This window comes from Trachypithecus francoisi, unplaced genomic scaffold, assembly GCF_009764315.1.
Source record: "Trachypithecus francoisi isolate TF-2019V2 unplaced genomic scaffold, Tfra_2.0 Lachesis_group6, whole genome shotgun sequence".
Classification (NCBI taxonomy): domain Eukaryota; kingdom Metazoa; phylum Chordata; class Mammalia; order Primates; family Cercopithecidae; genus Trachypithecus; species Trachypithecus francoisi.
In genome coordinates this window covers 94387785-94410671 of record NW_022681471.1, presented here as the reverse complement: position 1 = coordinate 94410671, position 22887 = coordinate 94387785, and the positions used below count along the sequence as shown (strand labels likewise).

Sequence of the window (22887 nt, the reverse complement as noted above, 5' to 3'; positions counted from 1 at the left end):
ACAGACTCGACTCCTGTATTGAGTTGACAGCTCTATGCAGAAAGTTCAATGGTTTCTTATAGCAGGAAGTCACCAATGAGGCATTGTCCATGGAGGATAGGCTTAGGAAATCGTTGGATACCGACTGCAAATTCTCAAAGTTGAATTTGACTCTCATGTGTTATTGAGGTTTCCTGGGAACTGATTAAATGCTGGAATACTATAGCCTGCCTGACTGGGCCACAGATGTGGATTCTGGTCCAAGTTTTCTCACCTAATTAGCTTATGATACCTTGAGCAGGTCACTTTGGTTCTCTCGGTCTCCACATCTGGAAAATGTTGGGTTGCATTAGATGGCTTCTAAGCATTCTTTTCATGGCAGTATAATGTGGTCTATGCATTTTGTTGCCAGCACTGTATTTTTGCCTATTGGTATGCCAGGGGCAAAATATTCAGTCTTTCTGTACCCTGCTTTACTCCTTGTCCTAGATTGGGTTCCCTGGAAACAGGCTCTAAGATACAGAGTCAGGGCAAAAAGTTTATTGAAGACAATCCTCAGAAAATACACCTAAGAGGGTGAGGAAGGCAGGACTGGGCAGGAGAGTCGACTTACAATGCAGTTGCAACTACAGGTTCTAATGAGGAGCTAGGAAGACCCTTCAGAAGTGTCCCTCATTGAGACAAGGAGGTCTGGACTCTGTGACCCTTCATCAGCCTCCCTCTGAGAGAGAGTGTTACCTTGGGTAAGGCAGGTTCAAGGACGATTTCTAGTGAGGAACTGTAGCTGGGAACTTCAGCCAGCCTGTATTCCCTGCAGATCCAGGGCGGAGTACTGCATTATCTACTTTACTCCCGTAAAAAATACAGAGTCGCCTTGTCATGTAAAAGACATCGTGGACTTGAACTTTGGTTTTATAGATAGAATGGAGCTCCCTCTGTGAACCTATCCTTGTTAGGTAAGGGAACTTCTTTTAGCGGGTTGTATTTCTGCACTATTCTTTACGTGGAAGAAAGAAAAATCAGAATTGGAAGGAACCCTGGAAATGATTCCATCTCTGTCTCAGTGAAGGAGCCCCACCTACAGAAAACTAACAGAAAGATCAAAGGGAAAAAATAAGCATTTCTAAATAGGAGTCCTAAATCCACTGTCTTCAGGAGTTGGGCAGCTAAAAACGAACGGTAGCAGACATAAGACATTTGGGAATACTGAGGACTGGCTGACCTAGGAAGTATGTGCCCTTCTAAAGAGCATTTATATTCAAATTCCTTGAAAAGGTTGCTGACCAATTAAAACACATTTGGGGTGGGTGCGGTGGCTCACACCTGTAATCCCAGCACTTTGGAGGCCGAGGCAGGTGGATCACTTGAGGTCAGGAGTTCAAGACCAGCCTGACCAACATGGTGAAATCCCGTCTCTACTAAAAATACAAAAATTAGCCCAGCATGGTGGTGTACGCCTGTAATCCCAGCTACTTGGGAGGCTGAGGCAGGAGAATCGCTTGAATCCAGGAGGCAGGGGTTGCAGTGAGCCGAGATCGCGCCATTGCACTCCAGCCTGGATGACGAGAGCGAAACTCCGTCTCAAAAAATAAGATAAAAAATAAAATACATTTGAAGGCTTGGTTCACATGTCCAAGTTGTCTTCAAGTCCTTGATAAAGAAGTGCAAGGTTTGGTTTTGCATCACTTAAAAGATGCATTTTGCATCACTTAAAAGTTCTTTTTGGATGTCTTTGATTTTCTGAGAAATAAGCGCAAAGACCAGCAACCATTTTGTAAAACTACCCGGAGTGAGAAAGAGAGGCCTGGGTTGGAAGGGCAAAAAGAAAAACAAAGACAGAAAAAAAGTCTTCTTAGACCAGAAATCTCCCTTAAGAAATTACCCTTCCCCAGCCCAGCATACCATGGCAATGTTTATCTCCTGCTATGTGAATGTCACGATTGACGAGAGCAGTGTCAGACTTTATTGGAAAAACCACATATTTGCAGTGAGATAGAAATCATCGCTCTTCTGTTAACATTTATTCTGTGCTATGATATAATTTCAGCAAACAGGACATCAACATTGAGTGTATTAATTTTTTCAAACTATACTCCTTGTTTACACCGAGGTGGTGGTAAACATGCAAGGCATGCCCCTTAGCCTAAGGAAGCTGACTGAGACATTAGAGGAAGAGGATGAAAACAAAGGAAGGTACTAGGTAATACTAACAGTTCTCTTTCCTCTATCAGAGCCCAGGGCTTGGCTCTCTTCTTTGATCAAGGCAATTCTTTTCAGAGTTTGAAGGCAAAAGCAGGTCTCAAAGTGACAGTTGATGTGAACTGGTTGTCTCAGCCTGGGGCCAAGTTTCTGAAAAGTAGATTTGGAAGCCTCATGTGAAAAAGCTGGCTTGAGGAAACTTGCCACTCATTCAACGTGGGCTGTGGGCCCTTCAAGTAAGACCTCCCCTTAATGCAGGTGTGATCCATCAAAGGCTACTATTTATTTACACTCCAAACAGTAACACCTCAGTGGGAACCAGGTTTTCCTATTAATGGGCCTCATATATTTTCCACAAACCACTGAGGTCTATGGGTGAAACAGAGTGGAGGAAAGAGGTATGGGTGTGTGCTGGGGGGATGGGGAGGTAGGGATAGAGAAAAGGGACGAAGATTGGCGGGGATGGGGTTCTCAAAGGTCCACAGAGCAGTACAGTAATGAGAATCTTGATGGATTGATACAGGGCACCCCATGGACCTTGTGCCATGTACTTTTTTCATGCCCCTAGATAACTACTGTGACTTGAAGTACCTGTCTTATAGAATTGATGGGAAAAGGGAGGTAATGCCGGTAAGGGCTTAACACAGCAAGCACTCAGTAGGCATCAGCTCTTCTCCATCGACCTTTTAGAATAGCAGAAAGGAAGCACTGCTTAAGTTTTGTGAGCAGTTATTGCCTTGAATTTCTTACCATCATTCAACACATACTGACTGAGCACCTACCATGTGGTAGATAGGCACCATGCTATGATTCAGCAGTGTACAAGACACAGCCCACCTCATGGAGCACACAATTGATTGTAGATACTGTGGAGTACATTAATTGTGGCTCTGGTCAGTGCTATTACAGAAAAGCCTGAAATGCTAGGAATGTAGGGGAAGCACAATTTAAGAGGAAGTTACCGGAATCCTCAGGCCTCCATAAGCATCACCGTGTGGCAAGAGAGTAAGGACACCACATAGTGAGACAGGAAGTGAAAAATAGAAATGGCACGACTAAATGGTAAAGAAAACCACATCTGCAACTAATAAGTGCTGACTGTTAAGTCCTATTTGTCCCATTGACCATAGTTCACCTCATCAGTCTTTTACTGTTCCCCCATCTGCCCAGCCCTTCTCTGCACTTGGAACTCTTTAACAACTATGATTGACTATCGCCCAGCCCCTGTGCCAGCGGGCTGCGCCAATTTGTTTTAAAAGAGTGCCATCTTCTGGCCAAATAGTGTTGTTTCCGTCTAGTGGAAATCCTAAAGTATTCAAGACAGCTTCGCCCTTGGGGAAACTAAGAAGCGTCACCTCCACCCAGAATTTCCTCCAACACGTTTGCCTGCACTCTCTTACTTTGTTTTCAGCTGTGACATGGATCAATATTGATATCTAATATTTGCAGCCTTTCCTCTGCCCTAATCTCTCAGGAAGGTTTTTTCTTAGAACTTCTTGGTTTTTCCACCTCTGTTGTGTGCATCTGGGTAATGGGTGAAGAGAAAATTGATGGGAGATGGAGACAGGTGGAATCGCTTTCACCTTAGAAAGGGCAGGGAAGTCATCTGGGGAAAGCAGGAGAAGGGAGCTGGGGAAGGCAGGAGAAGGGAGCTGGGGAGGAGACAGTTTCAGAAAGGTAACTTGGGGCTGTGGAGGAGTGCAGCTGGAGAGAAGAAGGAGTTTTCTCTCTTTATTTTATTTTACTTTAAGTTCTGGGATACATGTGCAGAACATGCAGGTTTGTTACATAGGTATACATGTGCCATGGTGGTTTGCTGCACCTATCAACCCATCATCTAGGTTTTAAGCCTCACATGCATTAGGTATTTGTCCTAACGCTCTCCGTCCTCTTGTCCCCTCAGGCCCTGGTGTGTGATGTTCCCCTCCCTGTGTCCATGTGCTCTCATTGTTCAACTCCCACTTAGGAGTGAGAACATGCAGTGTTTGGTTTTCTGTTCCTGTGTTAGTTTGCTGAGAATGATGGGAGAAGAAGGGGTTTTCAAAAGCTGTTTTGACAACCTAAGGAGATGGAAGAAGGAAGGAAGGAAGGAAGGAAGGAAGGAAGGGAGGGAGGGAGGGAGGGAGGGAGGGGGAAGCTTCCTAAGTTTGGCTAGGAGTTGTGTGGTATAGTAAATATTTACATTACTTTTAAGCTTTGGGCGTCAAAATTGTGTTTCTTTTAGGTACTGTGTAGACCTCTAAGTCTGGGACTTAGAGGTCCCCAGAGCACCCTAGGTTATCTGGGGCTGTACAAATTCAGAAAATATACACCTAATAGTGGCTGGCATCTGGAATGGTACATAAGTGTCCTGTGGGTTCAGTATATGGGATTTCAGTGGAACTAAACCTTGGCAACTCTGTCTTCAGCAAGATCAACATCTAAGCTGGTAAACTGTGTACCCTATGCCAGACATACACTAAATATGTAATACATCTTGCAGTGAATTAGATTTACATTAAGAAAATGAGCAAAGGAGGTCTGTTTGCCTGGTGTCGTGTATTCATCTGGCTACCGTAGACTATTCTGTCACATCAACTAGCAAACATGTAAGATGCAGGTATGAGGCCCCTAGATGGATCCAATGAGGCAGCTGGTATTAGATGGGCCTTATATTTAGACCATGTAGAATTGGTCGGAGGATACATCTGAAAGGTAAGTCCGCTGAGAGATGGGGCCAGTTCAGACAGCCCAAAGGGAGTGAGGGCAAGTCAGCTTCTCTCTCGAGCAGCCTGACCACCTTTGCTATATCAGCCATTTTAATTTTGTTTTCTGTATTAATGTCCTATTGCCCCTGTAACAAATTGGCACAAGCTTAGTAGCTTAAAACAACACAAGCTTATTATTTTACAGTACTGGAAGTCAAAAGTTCAAAATGAGTCTTACAGGGCTAAAATCAAGGTGTTAGCAGGAATGGTTCCTTCTGGACGCTCCAAGGAAGAACTCATTCCTTGCTTCTTTCTGCTTCTAAAGGCTGCTGGCGTTCCTTGGCTTGTGGCTGCATCACTCCAATCTCTTATTTCCATGGATGCACCATCTGCTTCTCACTTTGAGCCTCCTGTCTCCCTCTTAAGAGAACTCTTGTGAGTACATTGGGCCCACGAAGGTTCTCTCCCTATTTTATAATCCTTACTCACATCTGCAAAGTCCCTTTGCCATGTAAGGTAACACATTGGCCCCAAGATTAGGATGCGGACATCTTTGGCCAGGTTATTATCTAGCCTACCACACGGGCCTCAATATTTTTGAAAACCAAGAGTTAAATGCCACAATTTGTCTTTCCTCAAATCCCTGCTGTTCTAGGCACCTGAATTTGGAACAGCAACTATAACTTTTAATGATTTAAAATCACATGGACTCTGCCCTGCTTCCACCAATACCTATCCTCTTCCCTATCACACACACATCCCAATATAGCTTCTATCCAGCTTTGTCTTCTACATACAAAAAGGCTTGCATCTGGGATCCTGAGAAGCAAATGTATTTGTCTTACATAAGCACAAAACTAGATTCCGACTTTGTACCTTTAATAAACGAGAGAAGAGAAATTTCTGTTCTCTAACCCCAATAACTGAATTTCTTTCAGACTCTGCACACAACTGAATACTGGACTTTCACATGAAGCTGCTCAGGCATCCCTTTAGGTGGCCAAGCCCCAAAGCAAGAGTGTCCTACCAGGCACTTGCCAATCATTGACTTCCCAAAAGATCATCAGAAAACATGTCAATCAAGAAAAGCTAAGTTTATCAGACACACTGCATAAGGAGAACATCGCATTGACAGTCTTACTAGTGTCTCAAAGTGGAAAAATTGGGAAAGGGTTCACAGGGTTTTCAATTTGGGGTTATTTTTAAGGCAGATCTTGCAAGGCAAAAAACTGGTTGGAATTGGAAAAGTTTATGATAGAGTAGTTGTGGATTGGTAGGCAAAGTAAAGTGGTGTCTTAAAGCGAGTCTTGATGAGCAAGCTGTTAGTCTTGATAAATAATCTATTTTTGTTACTTCAAAGCTTTGTATTCCAGGAGCAAGTATTTCCTGGGACAAGTAGCCAAGTTATTTTGACTGGTTCAGTATTGTTTAGCTCAAGGACAGGAAAGTCTGTTGGTTTCAGCTTCCTACATTTAACACACAACTAGGAATACTTATTATTCCTAAAGGCACATTCCGATTTCTTAGCCCTAAAAACTGTCTTTAGAAACAGATACTTTGTTAAGCCACCCTCTTTTGTAGGAAAGGGTAAATGTTAAAAGCTCAGGTTTCTGAAGCCAGCTAGGCCTGGGTTGGAATCTTGGTATTGAACATGCATTTTCTTATCTGTTAAATGGAGCTAGCTGTTCAGTTGTTCTGAGCATTCAATAAGATCACATAAGTGAAATTGTTACAGTACTAACAATAAATGATAGCTTTAAAAAAATAAAGGATCCATTTGTGGTCTACTATGATTTCTATTTCAAAAATACATCTCTAATTACTTTTCTCCACTAGTAACTTCTCTCTGGTTAGTCATCTCTTGCTAAAATGCCCTGGTTTTCCTTTCACTACACCACCCGAGCAGCCCAAGTAGATCTTTTAAAACTGCAAATCTGATCCTGTCAGTTCAGACTCAAGCCCCTTCAATAGCTGCTCAATACACTTTGGATATGACGCACTGTGGCTCCCAAGGCCTTGCATGCTCTTTTTTCTGCCTGTTTCCCTACTCTCGCCTCGAGTCACTCCACTTTCCCTCAGAACCTTCCAGCCATCTAGTTCTCATAAATCCTCAGATATATCCAGTTCTTTTCTGTCTTGGTTCCCTCTCTCTGGAAGGTTCTTTTCTCCATTCTTTAGTTGGCTAAATCCTTTAGGTTATTTCCCAAAGGATGAAATAGCACTTCCTCAGAGATGCATTTCCTGAGAACCTCTCCCCGACAATTAATTCTCCATTATAATCTCTTATTACTGCTTTAAAAAAAGTATTTTCCATAAGCCATTCGGGTTCAGGTGGTATTTGGTTACATGAGTAAGTTCTTTAGTGGAGATTTGTGAGATCCTGAGGCACCCATCACTCAAGCAGTATACACTGCACAATATTTGTTGTCTTTTATCCCTTGCCCCCATCCCACTCTTCCCCCAAGTCTCCAAAGTCCATTGTATTGTTCTTATGCCTTTGTGTCCTCATAGCTTAGCTCTCGCATATCAGTGAGAACATATGATGTTTGGTTTTCCATTCCTGAGTTACTTCACAAAAGAAGATATATGAATGGCCAACAAACATATGAAAGAATGCTCTTATCACTGCTTTTGTTTTCCCTCCATGAAGATTCGAAATTACGTATTTTTTGAAATGCTTCTTTAATGTCTCCCCAAATGATAGACCCCACCACAAATGGGTGGTATCTATGTATGTAGAGATCTGGAGGCTATCAGTTCTCCAGCCAGAGGAAAAGGAACCTGGGTGGCCACAGCCCCTAAGCTACTAGCTTCCATGCATTCAATAACTGTATCCATTTACCCAGTGTGCCAAAACAAATGCAATCAATTTTTTTTTCTGTGTGATGTGATGTGAAAAAGGCAAGCACTGTCTTATGCCAGTATTTTTGGTATAGATAGAGAGATAAGCAAGCAGGGATCAAGGATCCAGGTTTTACTACGAGACATCACTTGCATGAGAAAAAGTAAAACCCACTGTCATTTCCCAGGACCACAATTTCATATGGTGCCCAGTATCAGAACGGTAATGACATACCTTCAAACATATCCAACCACAAATTCAAGTTTTCTGCTCTTTAATTATTTCACTTCCATTGTAACATGCCCTCAAAAGAATGAATTTAAATGAGCCAATTAGTAACCAAAGGTCAGTCTGGAGGAAATAATTGACAGAACCAGTCCTCAGATCTCACCAGGGCTCCTTCGATTTAAATTGGAATCCAAGAGAGAAGCATTTATTCATTATTTATTTCATCTGATCATTTATGACAAGTCTGGCCTCTAGGGGAAGCTGAGTATCTGGCTGAAATGCAAAATTAACAAATTAAAATTAACAAGCACAGAAAAGAGAAAAAATATATCCAGTCTCGCTCCAGCTTACTCCAAGGGCTAGGACTGACACTGGGTGTACCCAGGAAGAGTGCCCTTGGCTTCTCAGAGGTGGGCTAACTTTCTCCCCACTACCACACATGAATCCATGGTAAAAATTTCCGCTTAGGTAAAGAGAGAAAGCAGTATTGGGATAATATAAGGGTCGTTTGGCATCAGGTGGGTGCTTTTGAGCACTCAGCAGATCACATCCTTCACGGATCGGCATCCAGGGAAATGAGGGCTCTGCACAGCAGTCCCTCTGAGACAGGGAGAAGGGGGCCCATGCCTGGCACAATGCCCTCTCCTGGGCAGACTCAATATGGTGGGGTGGCCAGGGTGAGCAAAGGGAAAAGACAGCCTTAGTGGTCAGGAAACAGAGGAGAAGATGGGCTTGCCACACAAGGACTTAGCCATCCTCAGTCTGGGTTTCAGGCAAACAGGTCCAGGGTGTCTTGGTGGGGACAGGTTGGCAGAGGATAATAACAGGAAATCTAGGAAAGACACACTTTTAGGCTCAGACAGGAGAACCCTACACATAAGGAGCAGAGAATAAGGAATTGCTAATGGCTACTGGGCATGGAGCCTTGGTCGTGTACCCTGAGGCAGACCCATCTCTGAGAGAGGATGGGATCTGAGATCCAGTCCGAGGCCTGTGGTCTGCACTGGGCACTTTACCCTGTTTTCATCACAGATCCCTTTGGGGCAGGGATATGACTGGCACCCAGGTGCTGCCAATGTCTTGCTCCCTGGTTGAATATGACTTTTTGCATGCCTACTGAATACTGGGCCCTTGAATCCACCTGGATTAGCCTCTGCAGAGTCTCGATTGAATAATCTGCCGGCAACACTAGGACCCTGCTGCTCTTCCCTGCCTGCCTATCTGGCTCACCCTACTAAGCTGGGCATATGGCATTTTTGGCACTGCCAGCCTGGATGGGTTGGGGTGGAGAAAAAGCCTCACTGGACCCAGGTGACTCTCCTCTCATTGGCTTCTCAAAAGAGGAAATTCTGGAACTGAGTGGCTGAAGACGAAATGTAGAAATTCTCCAGGCTGACAACAGGGCGGGACACCTAAGGCAGAGGGAGCAGCACTTCCCCCAGGTACAAGCCCCAGGGGAAGTTTCTTGGGCCATAGTCAGCTGGGTGGACCAAAGGCCTATAGAAATTATCAGAGCCTTCCTCTCTTTCCTATCTTTGTTCTAGTTTTTTCGCCCATCCACTTTTTCATAGAGCCGTTTCAAATAGGGAACCCAACCTTCTGAGGTCAAGCTATGAAAAGTGTCATTTTAGCTTGCCTGCTGACCCCTGGGAAGTACTGGACATATTTGGAGTCCTCTTCTTACCATCAGCAGGATCTTGAAAAAGGAGACAGTCACCCACTGAAAGCTCTCCAGAGGAAATCATGGAGAAACATGAAGAAGAGCTGACATTAAGGAGGCCAACAGAAAGAAGAGTTCAGAGGGTGATAGGGAAGGAAGAATCATTGAGTCTTCCAACATCCTGAAGTCACCTTGTGCTGGTGTTGCCCAGAATTTCATCTCTGGAGTAGACTTTTTCCTGAGTTGACCTTTTTCCTGAGTTGACCACAATTTGATAAAGCTTATTAACACTAAAGTGAGATGTGCCAGGAATCCATTTGGTGGGCCAAAGGTGCATTTTGATAGACCCCAGTCTAAGAGGATTTCTGAAGTGACATTTCAGACAGTGTGATAAAATGAAACAAAAACATTTTCAGGTCTTGGTCAATGGGTCTTTGCTGGAGTCCCTCAGATTCCCTACCTAGATAGCAGTCGGCCTTCCCTGTGCCCACCTGCTTGACCACCTTCTCCTCATCCACTTACTGCTCACACACCATCTCCTTGTGTTTTGTTTTGTTAACTTGGTATTTAAATGTGTTGCTGGATGTTGTCTCAAGTTCTCTGGGAAGTAGCAGACAATAAGCAAATACATAAATACAGTAGCAGATTGTTTAACCAGGTGTCCAAACCCCAGAAATATATAACAGAAATGTTTTTAAAAGATTTTAAAACAATTATTACTCACTTTTTTACTTCAGCTTACTATAATAGCTGAAAAGCTGCAATAGTGGAGATTATAATGAATGATTACAGTGAAATCACTGCAATCTGAGTACATAATTTGTCAGAGCTCTTAGATATATATGTCTTTTGGGGGATCACAGCTGTTTATAATTGAGTAAATAGATATTGAACATTTCACATTTAATGGTTGGGTGTCTCAGGGCTCATCTTCAAATATTGCTCTGTTTACACTCAATCCCACAGCTTCCCAAATTATATCACCAGCCCCAACCTCTCCCTGGAACTCTAATGTACATAGCCAAAAGCCTACTCAACACCTCCACTTGGATCTTCATGGATCTCCATGGATCTGTATCTGTATTACTCTAGACCAAGCCACCAGAGTCTCTGGCCTGGACAACTAACTTTCCAGGCCTTCTAGATAGTCTACTGCTTTCACTCTTACCACACAGAAGCCTACTTTCCACATCACTAAGTGTCTCACAGGGTGGATTTTCCCTATGATGTGAGTGGAATCAGGATAAAATAAGATGATGTACAGCATTTTGTAATTAATATTTAATAAAAGTAACTGTTGTTATAATATAATTAATAATAAGCATTATTGTCATCCAAAGGCAATCTTATAAGAAGGTCTTAAAATTGTGTCAAGTGAGGTGGATCTTTTAGGATGTTCTGTACTGTAACAGAAAGCCTGTATTCAAAATGGTTGAATTTATTTCTCATATGACCAGACTTGCTAAAATTGGATAGGCTGGGAGAAGGGTGTATCAGGGCTGATGTTTGATTTCTTTGTAACTTTTTTGGCCTTAACCTTCTCTGTGTATGGACCTCATCCTTGGCCTAAAAATTAGATGGCTGTAGCAATTATAAATGTCACATCCAGATACTTGTAACATCTCAAGGAAGATAGAATGCGTCTTTTTTCTCACGTGTCTGTTTTTAAGAGCGAGAAACCCTTTTCCACAAACTCTACACATTCCCCTAGAGTCCAGAACATTCTAGATTATTCTATTTGGTTGCAAGATTTACTCCATTATTGAAATGAGGAGTGGGTAAGAAAACTACCATTGCTTTCGTATAAGACCTGTCCTTCTTAGTTTGAGGCCAAGGCTAAGAAGGAAGTAAAGTGATCCTATCATATTGGCCAGGACCAGGAGACAAGATCCTAAAGGGTATGCAATGACAGAGGACTAGTAACTGGGGACAAGCAGAGTTAACGTTTGAAAGGAAGCAGGCGGGAGGGCAGGTGACTGTTGGCAGAGAAAAGATGTCTCTGTTAGGTATACTCTGTTTCCATAGAGAAACTAGGGGCAGTCAGGAAGTAGAGGAGATCAGCTCCACTGTGGTTCATTCAAATCTCATGATGTCCCAGAGCATTGGTCATTACTATGGAGATGCCACCATAGGTCACATGGCACAGCAGCCACTCAGATTTGGGCTTCATTCTCCCATTTCCTGTGACTTAACCTGCTCTCTCCTTGTATCAACGTTGTCTTCACCACTGTCATAGAAAGGCTTTCAGCCAGGTCAACTTATGGACCACTGGACACCTATAGAGTGCTTTGACTCAGGAATCAATCCTAGTCCAATCAGTTGTGGCCAGTTAGTAGGGTCAAAAAACCAGGTGACATTTCTGCAAAGACTCATTTCTGACCAACTTTTAAAAAGGGAACCACAGGCATGGCAAACATTCAATGTTTCCTAGACATCTTTCTGGCATGAGACCTTACTGATAGATGGGATTTATCCCAACTGTAAAGCCTTAAAGATCCCAAATTGAGATGTTCTCTTTATAACTAAAATATCCGTGAGACTGTCACGTAAGCAGGTTGTTTTTCTAAGATTCAACATGTCTCTCCCTTGGACAAAGAAAAAAAATTTAAAGAAAAAATAAATAAATGAAATACCATGCTTCTTTCAATAAAATTCTTTTAAGTTGTATATTGGTTCCTATACATCACACCTCTTAGGCACCACTGTATCCTCTCAGCCCATCTTTTTACTCTAGCCATTGACACGGCAACCAGATGTGCAAGCTGACATCAGCACCTTCCCCAGTGGCTATTCGAATTCATGGGCAAACCTGGAAGTTCAAGGGAGTTAACATTCCAGGGAACACTTTAACTATTCTAGGGTACATTGTGCAAGACTCCTCAAAGGGTCCCCAGAAGGACTGAGTCCCTGTATCCCACAGCAGTGACCAGCTCAATAATACACCCTTGGATTGGTTCTCCACCTTCCTTGTTTCACAGTTCTGCTCCCTGGGATCACTTTCCAGAGTGAATGGTCTCCATAAAAGCCCTTGTTTGAGGCTCTACTTGTGGGGGTTACCCAGTGCAAGACAACCATGCCTTCCAATCAAGATAGTCTTTCTTTAATCAAGTAGTTCTTATGATCTAGGAAACACGTATCACTCTTTACTTGTTAAATTGATGCTTAACTTTTAATTTAATTTAATTTAATTGTTTTTGAGATGGAGTCTTGCTCTGTTGCCCAGATTGGAGTGTGGTGGCACGATCTCAGCTAACTACAACCTCCACCTCCCAAGTAATTCTCTTGCCTTAACTTCCCAAGTAGCTGGGACTATAGGCATGCACCACCACACCTGGCTAATTTTTGTATTTTTAGCAGAGATGGGGTTTCATCATGTTGCCCAGGCTGGTCTTGAACTCCTGACCTCAAGTGGTCTGCTTACCTCAGCCTCCCAAAGTGCTAGGATTACAGGGGTGAGCCACCGCACCCGGCCCAGATGCTTAACTTTTAGGGAGCAACACTGTTTGCTTTTATTCTAAGTATGTTATTAGCATATTATTTTTTGCTTCAATATAGCTCGGTAAGTGAAAGAGAATGGAGGCTGAGCAGCAGTCTTGTGAAAAAAGCTCAATGCCAGATCTCCGAGCTTTACTGCATCTTTGAACCAGTAATTCTTAGTGCTTGGTTATGACCTTCACAGAGAAGGTCTGTGAAGACACTCACCACCTACCAGCCTGCTGTATTCAATTCTTCATGTGTTTAGTCAGGTACAAGGGGTCTTTCCAAAGTCCCCCGTCAGTTTATTATACACTCACAGTTGAGAAGCATAACTTTAGATCCATCAGTCTACCCAAGAAGGAAACTGTATCCAACCAGTTAGTGCTATCTCAACTGAAATATAGTAAAGAAGACAACTGACGCTTCAAAATGAGTATGACAAAAAATTTAAGTTGGCTTTCTACAAAACAGCATAGGAGTGTTCTGTTTGCTGAGTAAGTATAATAGGATTGTCAATTCAGAATTAAAATAAAAATTACAAGAATCCATTCATCTATTATTTTTTAGACATTATGATGGCTTAGGCACCACAGGAGATACGGAGGATGAAAAGATGAATAGAAAACCATCTCTGATTTCAAGAATAGATGATAATAATACCAGTGTATTGAATGGGATGTAATAAATCACTTTATTTTTTGTCTTCCACTGTTCATTTAGACCTGCTCAGTGAGGGAAGTTTCTCCATTTCTTGTATTTGAAAACCCCGGCAGGTCTATGACTCTATCATCAATTCCTCTTAAATAAGAGACAATCCTATGACTTCCTTGAGTCACAAACCACAGTCTCAATTCAGTAATTTGGATGTCCAATACTGTGGAATAATCAAGTCTCTGAACTTGATTTAGAGCTCAGTCTTCTCCCCTCTTCCAGTTAAGACCAGCTTTAGGGACAGCTGTGCAGTCTTGCAGGGGGCATGTGGTAAGCTTTTCCTTTCCTTCTGTACTCCTTCCTTGCTTAGCTTAAACCGTGGATTCTGGGACTTTATGGGTTGGGTGTGGAAAGAAATGAGGGAAAGTGGTTTACTGAACACTCCTACTTGACTGGTCTTCTTATAAGATAGTTTTATATGATCCAAGCCTGGCTGTTATGAGAACTAACTCTTTCTTGTGAGGACACTTTTGGGTGTTTTTTTTCAGAGACTCTCCCTCTGGCTGTAACCTTGACTGCCACAAAACAGGCAGTGCCTCTCCTTTGGGTAGACAATTTTAATCCCTGCTTAGCATATATTTTCTGGCAGTCGCTGTGGCAGCCCCTAACTCTCTGGTCAAAACTATCTTGAGCAGAATTGAGGGCTTTGATTCTTCAGAGGTGTGTCAAGCTCTCAAAGGGGTTTTCTTGATGCTCCTCTCGCTAGATTCGGAGTGAGAAGGCAACGTCCCCATCCCTCCCTTTTGTACTGTGTTGGACCCAGAGAATGGCAGCTCTCTCTAAAGAGATCTCTTTACAAATCTGCCCCTTCGAAAACCCTCTCCACTACTTTTATATTCTCAGAACTGGTGAGGGGTTACAAGAGAAAAAAAAAAAACAACAACAACTTTTTTTTTATATCTTTCCTTTGAAGTTTTCTATTTTTGTCTATCTCAGGACTCACCTTGGTAACTGATATTTAACGTAACTTGGCACCTCAGTCAAATCATGTAACTTAACAAGATGACACAATTGCAATATCATGTGGTCAGCACAGAACAAGAGGTCAATGTATGTGACATTGGGAAAGCAAAGAAAAGGGACACCTCATTCAGCTGGAGAATGAGTGATCTAGGAAATTTTTGGAGAAGGCGATTCCTTTTTTTTTTTTTTTTGACAGTCTCACTCTGTCACCCAGGCTGGAGTGTGATCTCAGTTCACTGCAACCCCCGCCTCCCAGGTTCAATTTCCTGCCTCAGCCTCCCCAGTAGCTGGGACTACAGGCACATACCACCATGCCTGGTTAATTTTTGCATTTTTTCTAGAGGTGGGATTTCACCATGTTGCCTAGGCTGGCCTCCTGAGCTCAAGCGATCTGCCTGCCTCAGCCTCCCAAAGTGCTAGGATTACAGGTGTGAGCCACTGTGGCCAGCCCTTGACTCTTTCTTAGCAGATGCATTAGAGCTAACAATGTGATCAACTTTTAGGGAGACCTTTTTGGAGAAGATGCTCAAGACACCCCATGCCATGTACATTTTTAGAGAGATTTAAAAACATGGTTACAAAGAAAATCTTCGTGGGTTCTTTAATTTTCCCATTTAGTCTCTGCTATGGATTGGATGTATCCCCCAAACTTCATGTGTTGGAACTTTGATCCCCAGTGCAGTGGTTTTGATGAGACCTAATAATGAAAGATGTTTGGGTCATGAAGGCACCACTTTCATAAATGGGTTAATACTCTTATCGTGGCAGTGGGTTTGTTATCACAGGAGCGGATTCCTTATAAAAGGATGAGTTTAGCCCTCTCTTGCTCTCTCTCACCCATGTGATGCCTTCTGCCACACAGCAAAAAGGCCCTCGCAAAATGCCAGTTCCTTGATCTTGGACTTCCCAGCCTCCACAATCATGAGTCAATAAATTTCTGTTCACTATAAATTACTCAGTCTGTGATATTTTGTTATAGTAACACAAAATAGGGTAAGACAGTCCCTAAATTTCCCATAAATTCATACATGTTAATGCCACTGTAAAATCAGAAACTGCATACTATTATTAATTAATCTTGGGAGATTTCTTCAATTTCACTTATGCTGAGAATAAGCTTCATTTTTTAAACGAGAGTATAAGAATGACCATTTATGGATTTAAAAGACATCCCGATGAAAGCTGACAGTGGGAGTCGAGAGGTATGAGTGCTTTGAGATGATGATATCATTTAAAAAATAGTCCAAATAAAATTTAATGGACTGTGAAACTGCAGTTTCAAATTAATGAGTGTACCTAGTAAAAAGCTTTGCACCAAGAAGGAATATGAAATGTCAACTGAAATTTTATAATTAGCTTAATAGTTTAAGCATCTTGCTTATTAATATGTCATTTATTTTGACAGGTATTTTTTGGGGTAGTGAAGGCAAGGTACTGTGTCTTTTAGCATTCTTACCATATCATTATAAATCATTTTCAACATGCTCACACATATGCCACCATGATAGATCATGCAATCAAAATGCATGCATCATCCAGGCTTCAAGGAAATTTTGACTAACTATAAAGTCACAATTATATACCTAATACTGGATCTTGATTTGATCTATTCAAAGCTTGAAAGTCATTATCCAAAAAGAAAGGACAGCAGATATGGTCAATCAACTTTTATTTTTAATTACCCAAATGTGTATTGTTCTTTGTATGAAGATACAATGAAGGATACAAAAGGAAGAAGAGATAAAATTTCTACCATCCAAAAAGCTAAAATCAGCTGGAGACACGGCACAAAACAGTAAGACTTAAGGCTATATACTGAGTAGCATTTAAGTAGTGCAAGACAACTTAGCGCAGAGTAAATCCACACAAGGGGACACCATCAGTGACAATAACAGGGAGTGAAGGAGGATAATTGGGGAATACATCCAGGGAGGTGGGAAAGGCATTGGATTTGTGTTCTAGTCCCCGAGATACCAGTGGCTTATTGTGGCTTTTAGGTAATTAAGTTCCACCTCTGTCGGCTTCAGTTTGCTCAACTCTAAAACAGGTGAGGACTAAATGGTCTTTAATGTCTTTCAGCTGTAACAATACAATATTCTAAGGACAAATGCAAAGAACTTGGGAAGGTGAGGCTATTACAGGTAAGAGGAAGAACAAGCACAAAGTCACAGTGGTAGGAAAAAACTCATTGCTTGTGCATGGGCAAGGTGTGTTGTGGGGCAGCAAGAACCTTGAACAAGCCAATTTAACTATTCTAAAGATTCTGAGGGCGATAAACTTGGAAACTGTTGAAACAGAACGCTAAGCCAGGTAAGGGACACTAAGCAGCGGCCACGATGGAGAAAGAGATACCATGTATTTTACCATCAGAGTTGGACTTACTTCACGCTCCCTGCCTCACTCCACATTATTTGTCTTCATGGAACTTTACTGCAACTCTTTCCCCAAACCCATACTCCAAATACAGTAAGAAGACAGTGTGATTACAGACACCCTCTCTCTTTAGACTCGCATAAGCAGCCCCCTTTTGTGGGCCAGGAAGCCAAGAGCCGTTGCTGAAAAGATGGTGGTCAATCCAATCAGCCTGAGCAGGCCTGGCACGGAAGGCAAATATCTCTCCAAGAAGGTCATGGTGATGGGCTGCGCAGGGACGTCCTGGGTTCAGAAAACACTGGATATTAGTACAGGGCTTGTGCACTTTATTCCAGAAAGTCTGTACTTCCTCCAGCTCTCTGAACATGACCCATTCTTGCCAACCTCTAGACCATTAAACACGATGTTTCCTCTGCTTATACTGTTTACTCTGTCTTCCTCACTGGACCCTTCACTTCCTTAGGGAGACTTTCTTTCCTGAGCCCCCAGCCTAGGTTGACGTTTTCCTTTTGCATTTTTTTCTCAGCATGTCTCCTTCACTATTCCGTACTTTTTGGTTATCATCTGCATTCTCCACCAGATGTTGAGCTCCACAAAAATGCTGCTGTGTCTTTGCCACAATGGCTGATGCAGAACACGTGTGCCATAAACACTTGTTAGTAAATGAATCAGTGGTCCTCACAGCCCACAATCCCATCCCTGGCAGAAGCACCAAGAGAATGACTTTGGAGTGGCAGGCCTATTCTCTTTGACTTCACACTTAAAAGGATAGAGCAATAATTCTGAGCTTTGTGACCTTGTCCTCTAAAGTGTGTTTTCACTCTAACCTCCATGCATCCCTCCTTCCAGCCAGGAAAACGTCCTAAGATTTTTTTACAAAAATTATGAGTATATTAAAAACAAAATTTTAATATAAATATTCTCCATTTAATTCCCTCTGTTTGTCCCTGGAAAGGAGATGCTAACACACTTTCCTTTCTTTTCCTACCTCTTGTTGAGAATCACCAGGCTAGATATTTATTCGACTGGCATTTATTGAGTTATTATTTTTAGAAGTCTCTGAGAAGTGTCTCCCTCCTCATCAAAAAATATTTTTTCCTAATAATCTGTAATGAATGTGGCAGCTACAAATTTATCAAAGTTCATCTAAATCTCTCACCTCTGCCCTAACCCATGATACTTATTTAAACATTCATGTTGAAATCAATTAGGTAAATCACTTAGTTGACTCACTTAGGAAAAGGTATGTGAATATATACAAGTGTGCTCTTCTTGCAAATGATGGGTTTTGGAGAAAAGATATCTAATTTCATGAAATAAAACAGCCTACCACAGACTCTGGTTCTGACTGCCAGACTTCATCCTCTGGAATCTTCCCCATGGCATGCAGGATCTGAAACAAAAGAACACATTGGCAAATAGCAAAAGTGACACCATCTTTCTTCTAATCTGCTCCCTAAATAAAGGACTAAGTAACTGTCTCTTGAGATATCCATCAAAAACACCAAGGTAAAGGCCAGAACACTCCACTCAACCTTTAAGAGGCACCAAAAGGTCTTTCTCCTGTGGTGTAAGAGGTTCCAATCATTAGGCTTACCATAAATTTTAATAGTTGTGAACACACCTCAGATAGGGATGAGATCAGAGGAACTGTCAGAAAATCTTTCCTGTGAAATGAATTGAATTTTGAGTCCTAACAGAAGCATGTTTGGTTCTAGAATATCAGACCTAGGTTATCTTTCAAGTATAGTCGGGTTGATCATTTGCCCGATGGGTTCTTTTTACCTTGGGTGACACGTTAGGTATTTTCATTATTACTTCGGGCTAAGTATTCACTTCACCTGAGACAATAGTTAAAATGGTACTTTATGGGTCTAAAGATAGGGGTTATTTGAGAGTTGGTCTCCAGGCTCTCAGATATCTTTGACCTACATGTCCGGACCATGAGTTGCGTCCTTCCCCATAATCTGTGACGCCGGACCCTACCTCTCTGGCCGCTCTCTCCCCGGCCTCTACAGCCCCCTCCATGTAGCCGCTCCAGTGTGTGGCAGTCTCGGTGCCTGCAAAGTAAATCCTGTCCACTGGCTGGCGTAGAACCCTTGGAATAAAAGCAAAGAGGCAAAAGTGGTCAGTCTCAGAGTCAGAGAAAAGTTTTCCCATAAAGACCAACGCTGGTCAGCTTCCTCAGATTCTAAACAATCAAGAAGGACATTGGCAATTTTGGAATAACGTTTATGTGGTTCCTCCAGCTCTTGCATGATCCTTGTCACAAACAAAATGGAATAAAAGCCAAAGTTCATTCCTGCACCAAGAGTTGCAGGTGAAGGAGCTGACATTAATGGACGTAAATTATGTATTTGCTTCACCAACATGAAGTGAGGGACTGTATAAGCCCAGTCACATGGCTCCCTTTATGGCTCACTGGCTCTGTGGTTATTCCACTAGTGAACTTGGCAAATCACTTCCTCTCACTGTGCTCTGGCTTCCTTGCGTCTTAAAGCGAACGGTCCACTGATTTCTAAGACCCTTTCCATCAGTAAAATTTAACAAATCTGAGAGTCTGACTGGCTCCATGACTGCTATTCCTTGAACACTTGCCTGTACTGGTGAGGTGGGTACTATTATTATCCCCATTTTGCAGATGAGAATATGGAGGTAGACTGTGGTGGACATTGTGATGAACCACGCAGGCCCCCTTCAAGAATGAAAGACTTATCCCAGCTGCTGGGAGTGCTGCCAGAAGAGGGCCTACTGATGTCAGCCCTCTTTGGAGATTGCCTCTGCTAAAAAAAACTCTGTCACCTAGGTCATGCCTCCTTCCAGCAGCAGTTGCATCCAGTGACTGATCACCATAGGCTGTAAATACCTGATTCCCAAGCTCCAACTTGAGACCACCCACTCTGAAGGGCCATTCTAGTTCTGGAACTCCCTCTGGGGTCAGCTGAGGCCTTCTCTGGAACTGCATTGCAGCCCAAGTTCTCCCTATGCCCACTCCTGCTTCCTTCTCCCTTCCACAGCTGCCAATCCTAAGGGCATGCCTTAATATATATCCTGTCTGCTAACCGTTGTTTCAGGGTCTGCTTCCTGGAACCTAACCAGCAACAAAGACAAAGTAATTTGCTCTCGGTCACAGCTAGCAAGTGGCAGAGTTGGTATTTGAACACAGGCAATCTGACTCTAGAACCTACAGTCTTAATCACTTAGTTACACTTCCTCTCTCTACTGCATACTTCTTCAATCTTTTAAAGAACTCTGTGACGTAGCTACTATTATCAATTAAAATTATCATTATCTAATTTTACACATGAGGAAACTGAGGCTTGGAGAAATGTTTGGTGATATGCCAAGAGCCACACTCCTAGAAAATAGCAAAGCCAGAATTTGAACCATGTCTACCAAATGTCAAAGTCTCTGCTTTCATTTTATATTCTTTGCCTGGTGTATCATCACCCTATAATATTTAATAGCTAGTAGAGTGCCCACATGCTATATGAGGGACTGAAATGTCATAGCACATGGCCTGTAAGAGGGGCAGTTCATTGTTGCTCTGACAAAAATACCATAAGGAAAGCACCATCAACATGCCATTCTTCATTCTGCCTCAGGATTCTCTTATATCTGATAAGCAATGTCAAGAGCTAACACCTATGCTCCATCTTAGTCAACACTGTACACCACTGGGGCTTTTATTAGAAAACCCAACGAGCTGGCTTGCATTGGTGGGTTTTCTTTCACGGAGAGATATTATATAGAATACAGATGGTCTCCGACTTACAGTTTTTAACTTTATGATGGTGTTAAAGCAATACACATTCAGTAGAAACCATACTTCAAGTACCCATATAACCATTCTGTCTGTCACTTTCAATATCGTATTTAAAACTTAGATATCCAACCCTCTATTATAAAATATGCTTTCTGTTAGATTATTTTGCCCAACTGTAGGCTAATATAAGTGTTCCGAGCACGTTTAAGGTAGCTAGGCTAAACTATGATATTTGGTAGGTTAGGTGTATTAAGTGCATTTTCCACTTAAAATATTTTCAATTTGTGGTGGGTTTATTGGGATTTAACCACATCATATTTTGAGGAACATCTGTATTAGTATATTGATGACAACATATGAAATAAATCTATAATTATAGAGCGTCTAAGGGTATTCAGGAAGGAACCCTTCCTGCAAGAGAAGGTGGATTGACTTTCCCCATGTTGATTAAACAATGCCATTTTTCACTGCATGTTTACTTTTTTTTCCAGTGAAGAAAACTAACCCCAGTTGGAGACCTCTGGGAGGCCTGGCTAGACCCTAAGAATGAAATATTAGAAGAAAGAACAAAGGCTTGGAGAACTAATCATACTATCAATCAGAAAATGTAAAAACCAAGAATTAATTTTAAACAAAGAGATAGTTTCCCTCTACTTGTCATTTGGAAATTACATTCCTTTAGGAGAAAAAAATGTCCAACAACCAGGTAAGAAAAACACCTGCCCCTTCTTTTGCAGGTGCGTGAATAGACAGTATATATTTACAAAAGATTATAGGACATCACAAAATAGAACTCCACATATATTTCTTGTGGCTTATGAGTTTTACTGCATAATCATGACAATCATTTTTTCACTCTATCCAGAAGAAAAATTTCTTGAGAAATGTACATTTAGTTCTTTACCAAGTTGTACTGTTAATTCTGTCTTCTCTCTTCCTTTAGAACATGTACTGTGAACTTCCAGGGCTCTGAATATAAAACTTATTGCAATATCTTAAATGCCATGGCCCTGAAGAGTCAAGATAAGTTGTCTGGGCAGGTAGTCTCTGTTCAAGCTGGGAGTTATGTTAAGCTAGTTGTGCCTTAGAGTCTACCCTATGAATTGAAGGTAGTTATAGGAAGCCTTACATATATCCCTGGGAAGGAATAAAGATAAAAGAAGGCATTACTGTATCACCACCAATGCCAGATATGATGGGATTTATCTTGCTTCTCTCACGTGGTCAGGATCAGGCCAGTTCAGGTAAGTGTCCTCTTTGCTCCCCAAACCAAAAGATATTTTCCTGACACTCTTCATGAAATTGAGCATAAAACTCACCACTCTGTGGTCAGAAATCGAATCATATCACACTTCTGATTTAAAACAAAGCCAAAAACAAAAGTAAAGCAGTGATAGCTGTTCTCTGTTGAAATATCAAGTTTTGTATTCCTGAATGTGTCATATAGGGCAAAGGGTCCTTCCTCCCTCTTTGGTCTGATTCTCCATTCTGTCCCTAATATCACCCATAGCCCATCTGACAGAATTTTGATATTTGTCCCCGCCCAAATCTCATGTAGAATTGTAATTCCCAATGCTTGAGGTGGGGCCTGGTGGGAGGTGTTTGGATCATGGGGGCGGATCCCTCATGGCTTGGTGCCTTCTTCATGATAGTGAGTTCTCGCAAGATCTGGTCACATAAGAGTGTATGGCACCTCTCCCCACCACACTTGCTTGTTCCTGCTTTCGCCATGTGACTTGCCTGTTCTCACTCTGCCTTCTGCCATGATTGTGAGCTCCCTGAGGCTTTACCAGAAACTGAGCAGATGCCAGCACCATGCTTGTATAGCCTGCAGAACTGTGAGCCAATTAAACCTTTTTTCTTATAAGTTCCCCAGACTCAGGTATTTATTTTAGGCAATGCAAGAATGGCCTAATACACCACCCATGCAAAGTTCTTCCCCAGACCTTCTAGAAACCTGTGGGATCCTAGCGTTTTCCTCATACCATTCCATCTGCATAGA

At 42.1% G+C, this 22887-nt stretch overlaps 1 protein-coding gene across 1 annotated transcript in view; it reads right to left on the bottom strand.

Moving 5' to 3' along the window:
• Positions 1–16398: 16398 nt before the first annotated feature.
• Positions 16399–22887, bottom strand: part of MAOB (monoamine oxidase B) — a 123042-nt gene continuing 116553 nt past the window's right edge. The window contains exons 13-15 of the mRNA XM_033201218.1: positions 19106–19217; positions 18450–18512; positions 16399–17401 (exon numbers count right to left, since the gene is read on the bottom strand). Coding sequence (XP_033057109.1) covers positions 17249–17401; positions 18450–18512; positions 19106–19217 — 328 coding nt within the window. The 3' untranslated portion in view covers positions 16399–17248. The remainder of the gene's footprint in view (positions 17402–18449; positions 18513–19105; positions 19218–22887) is intronic.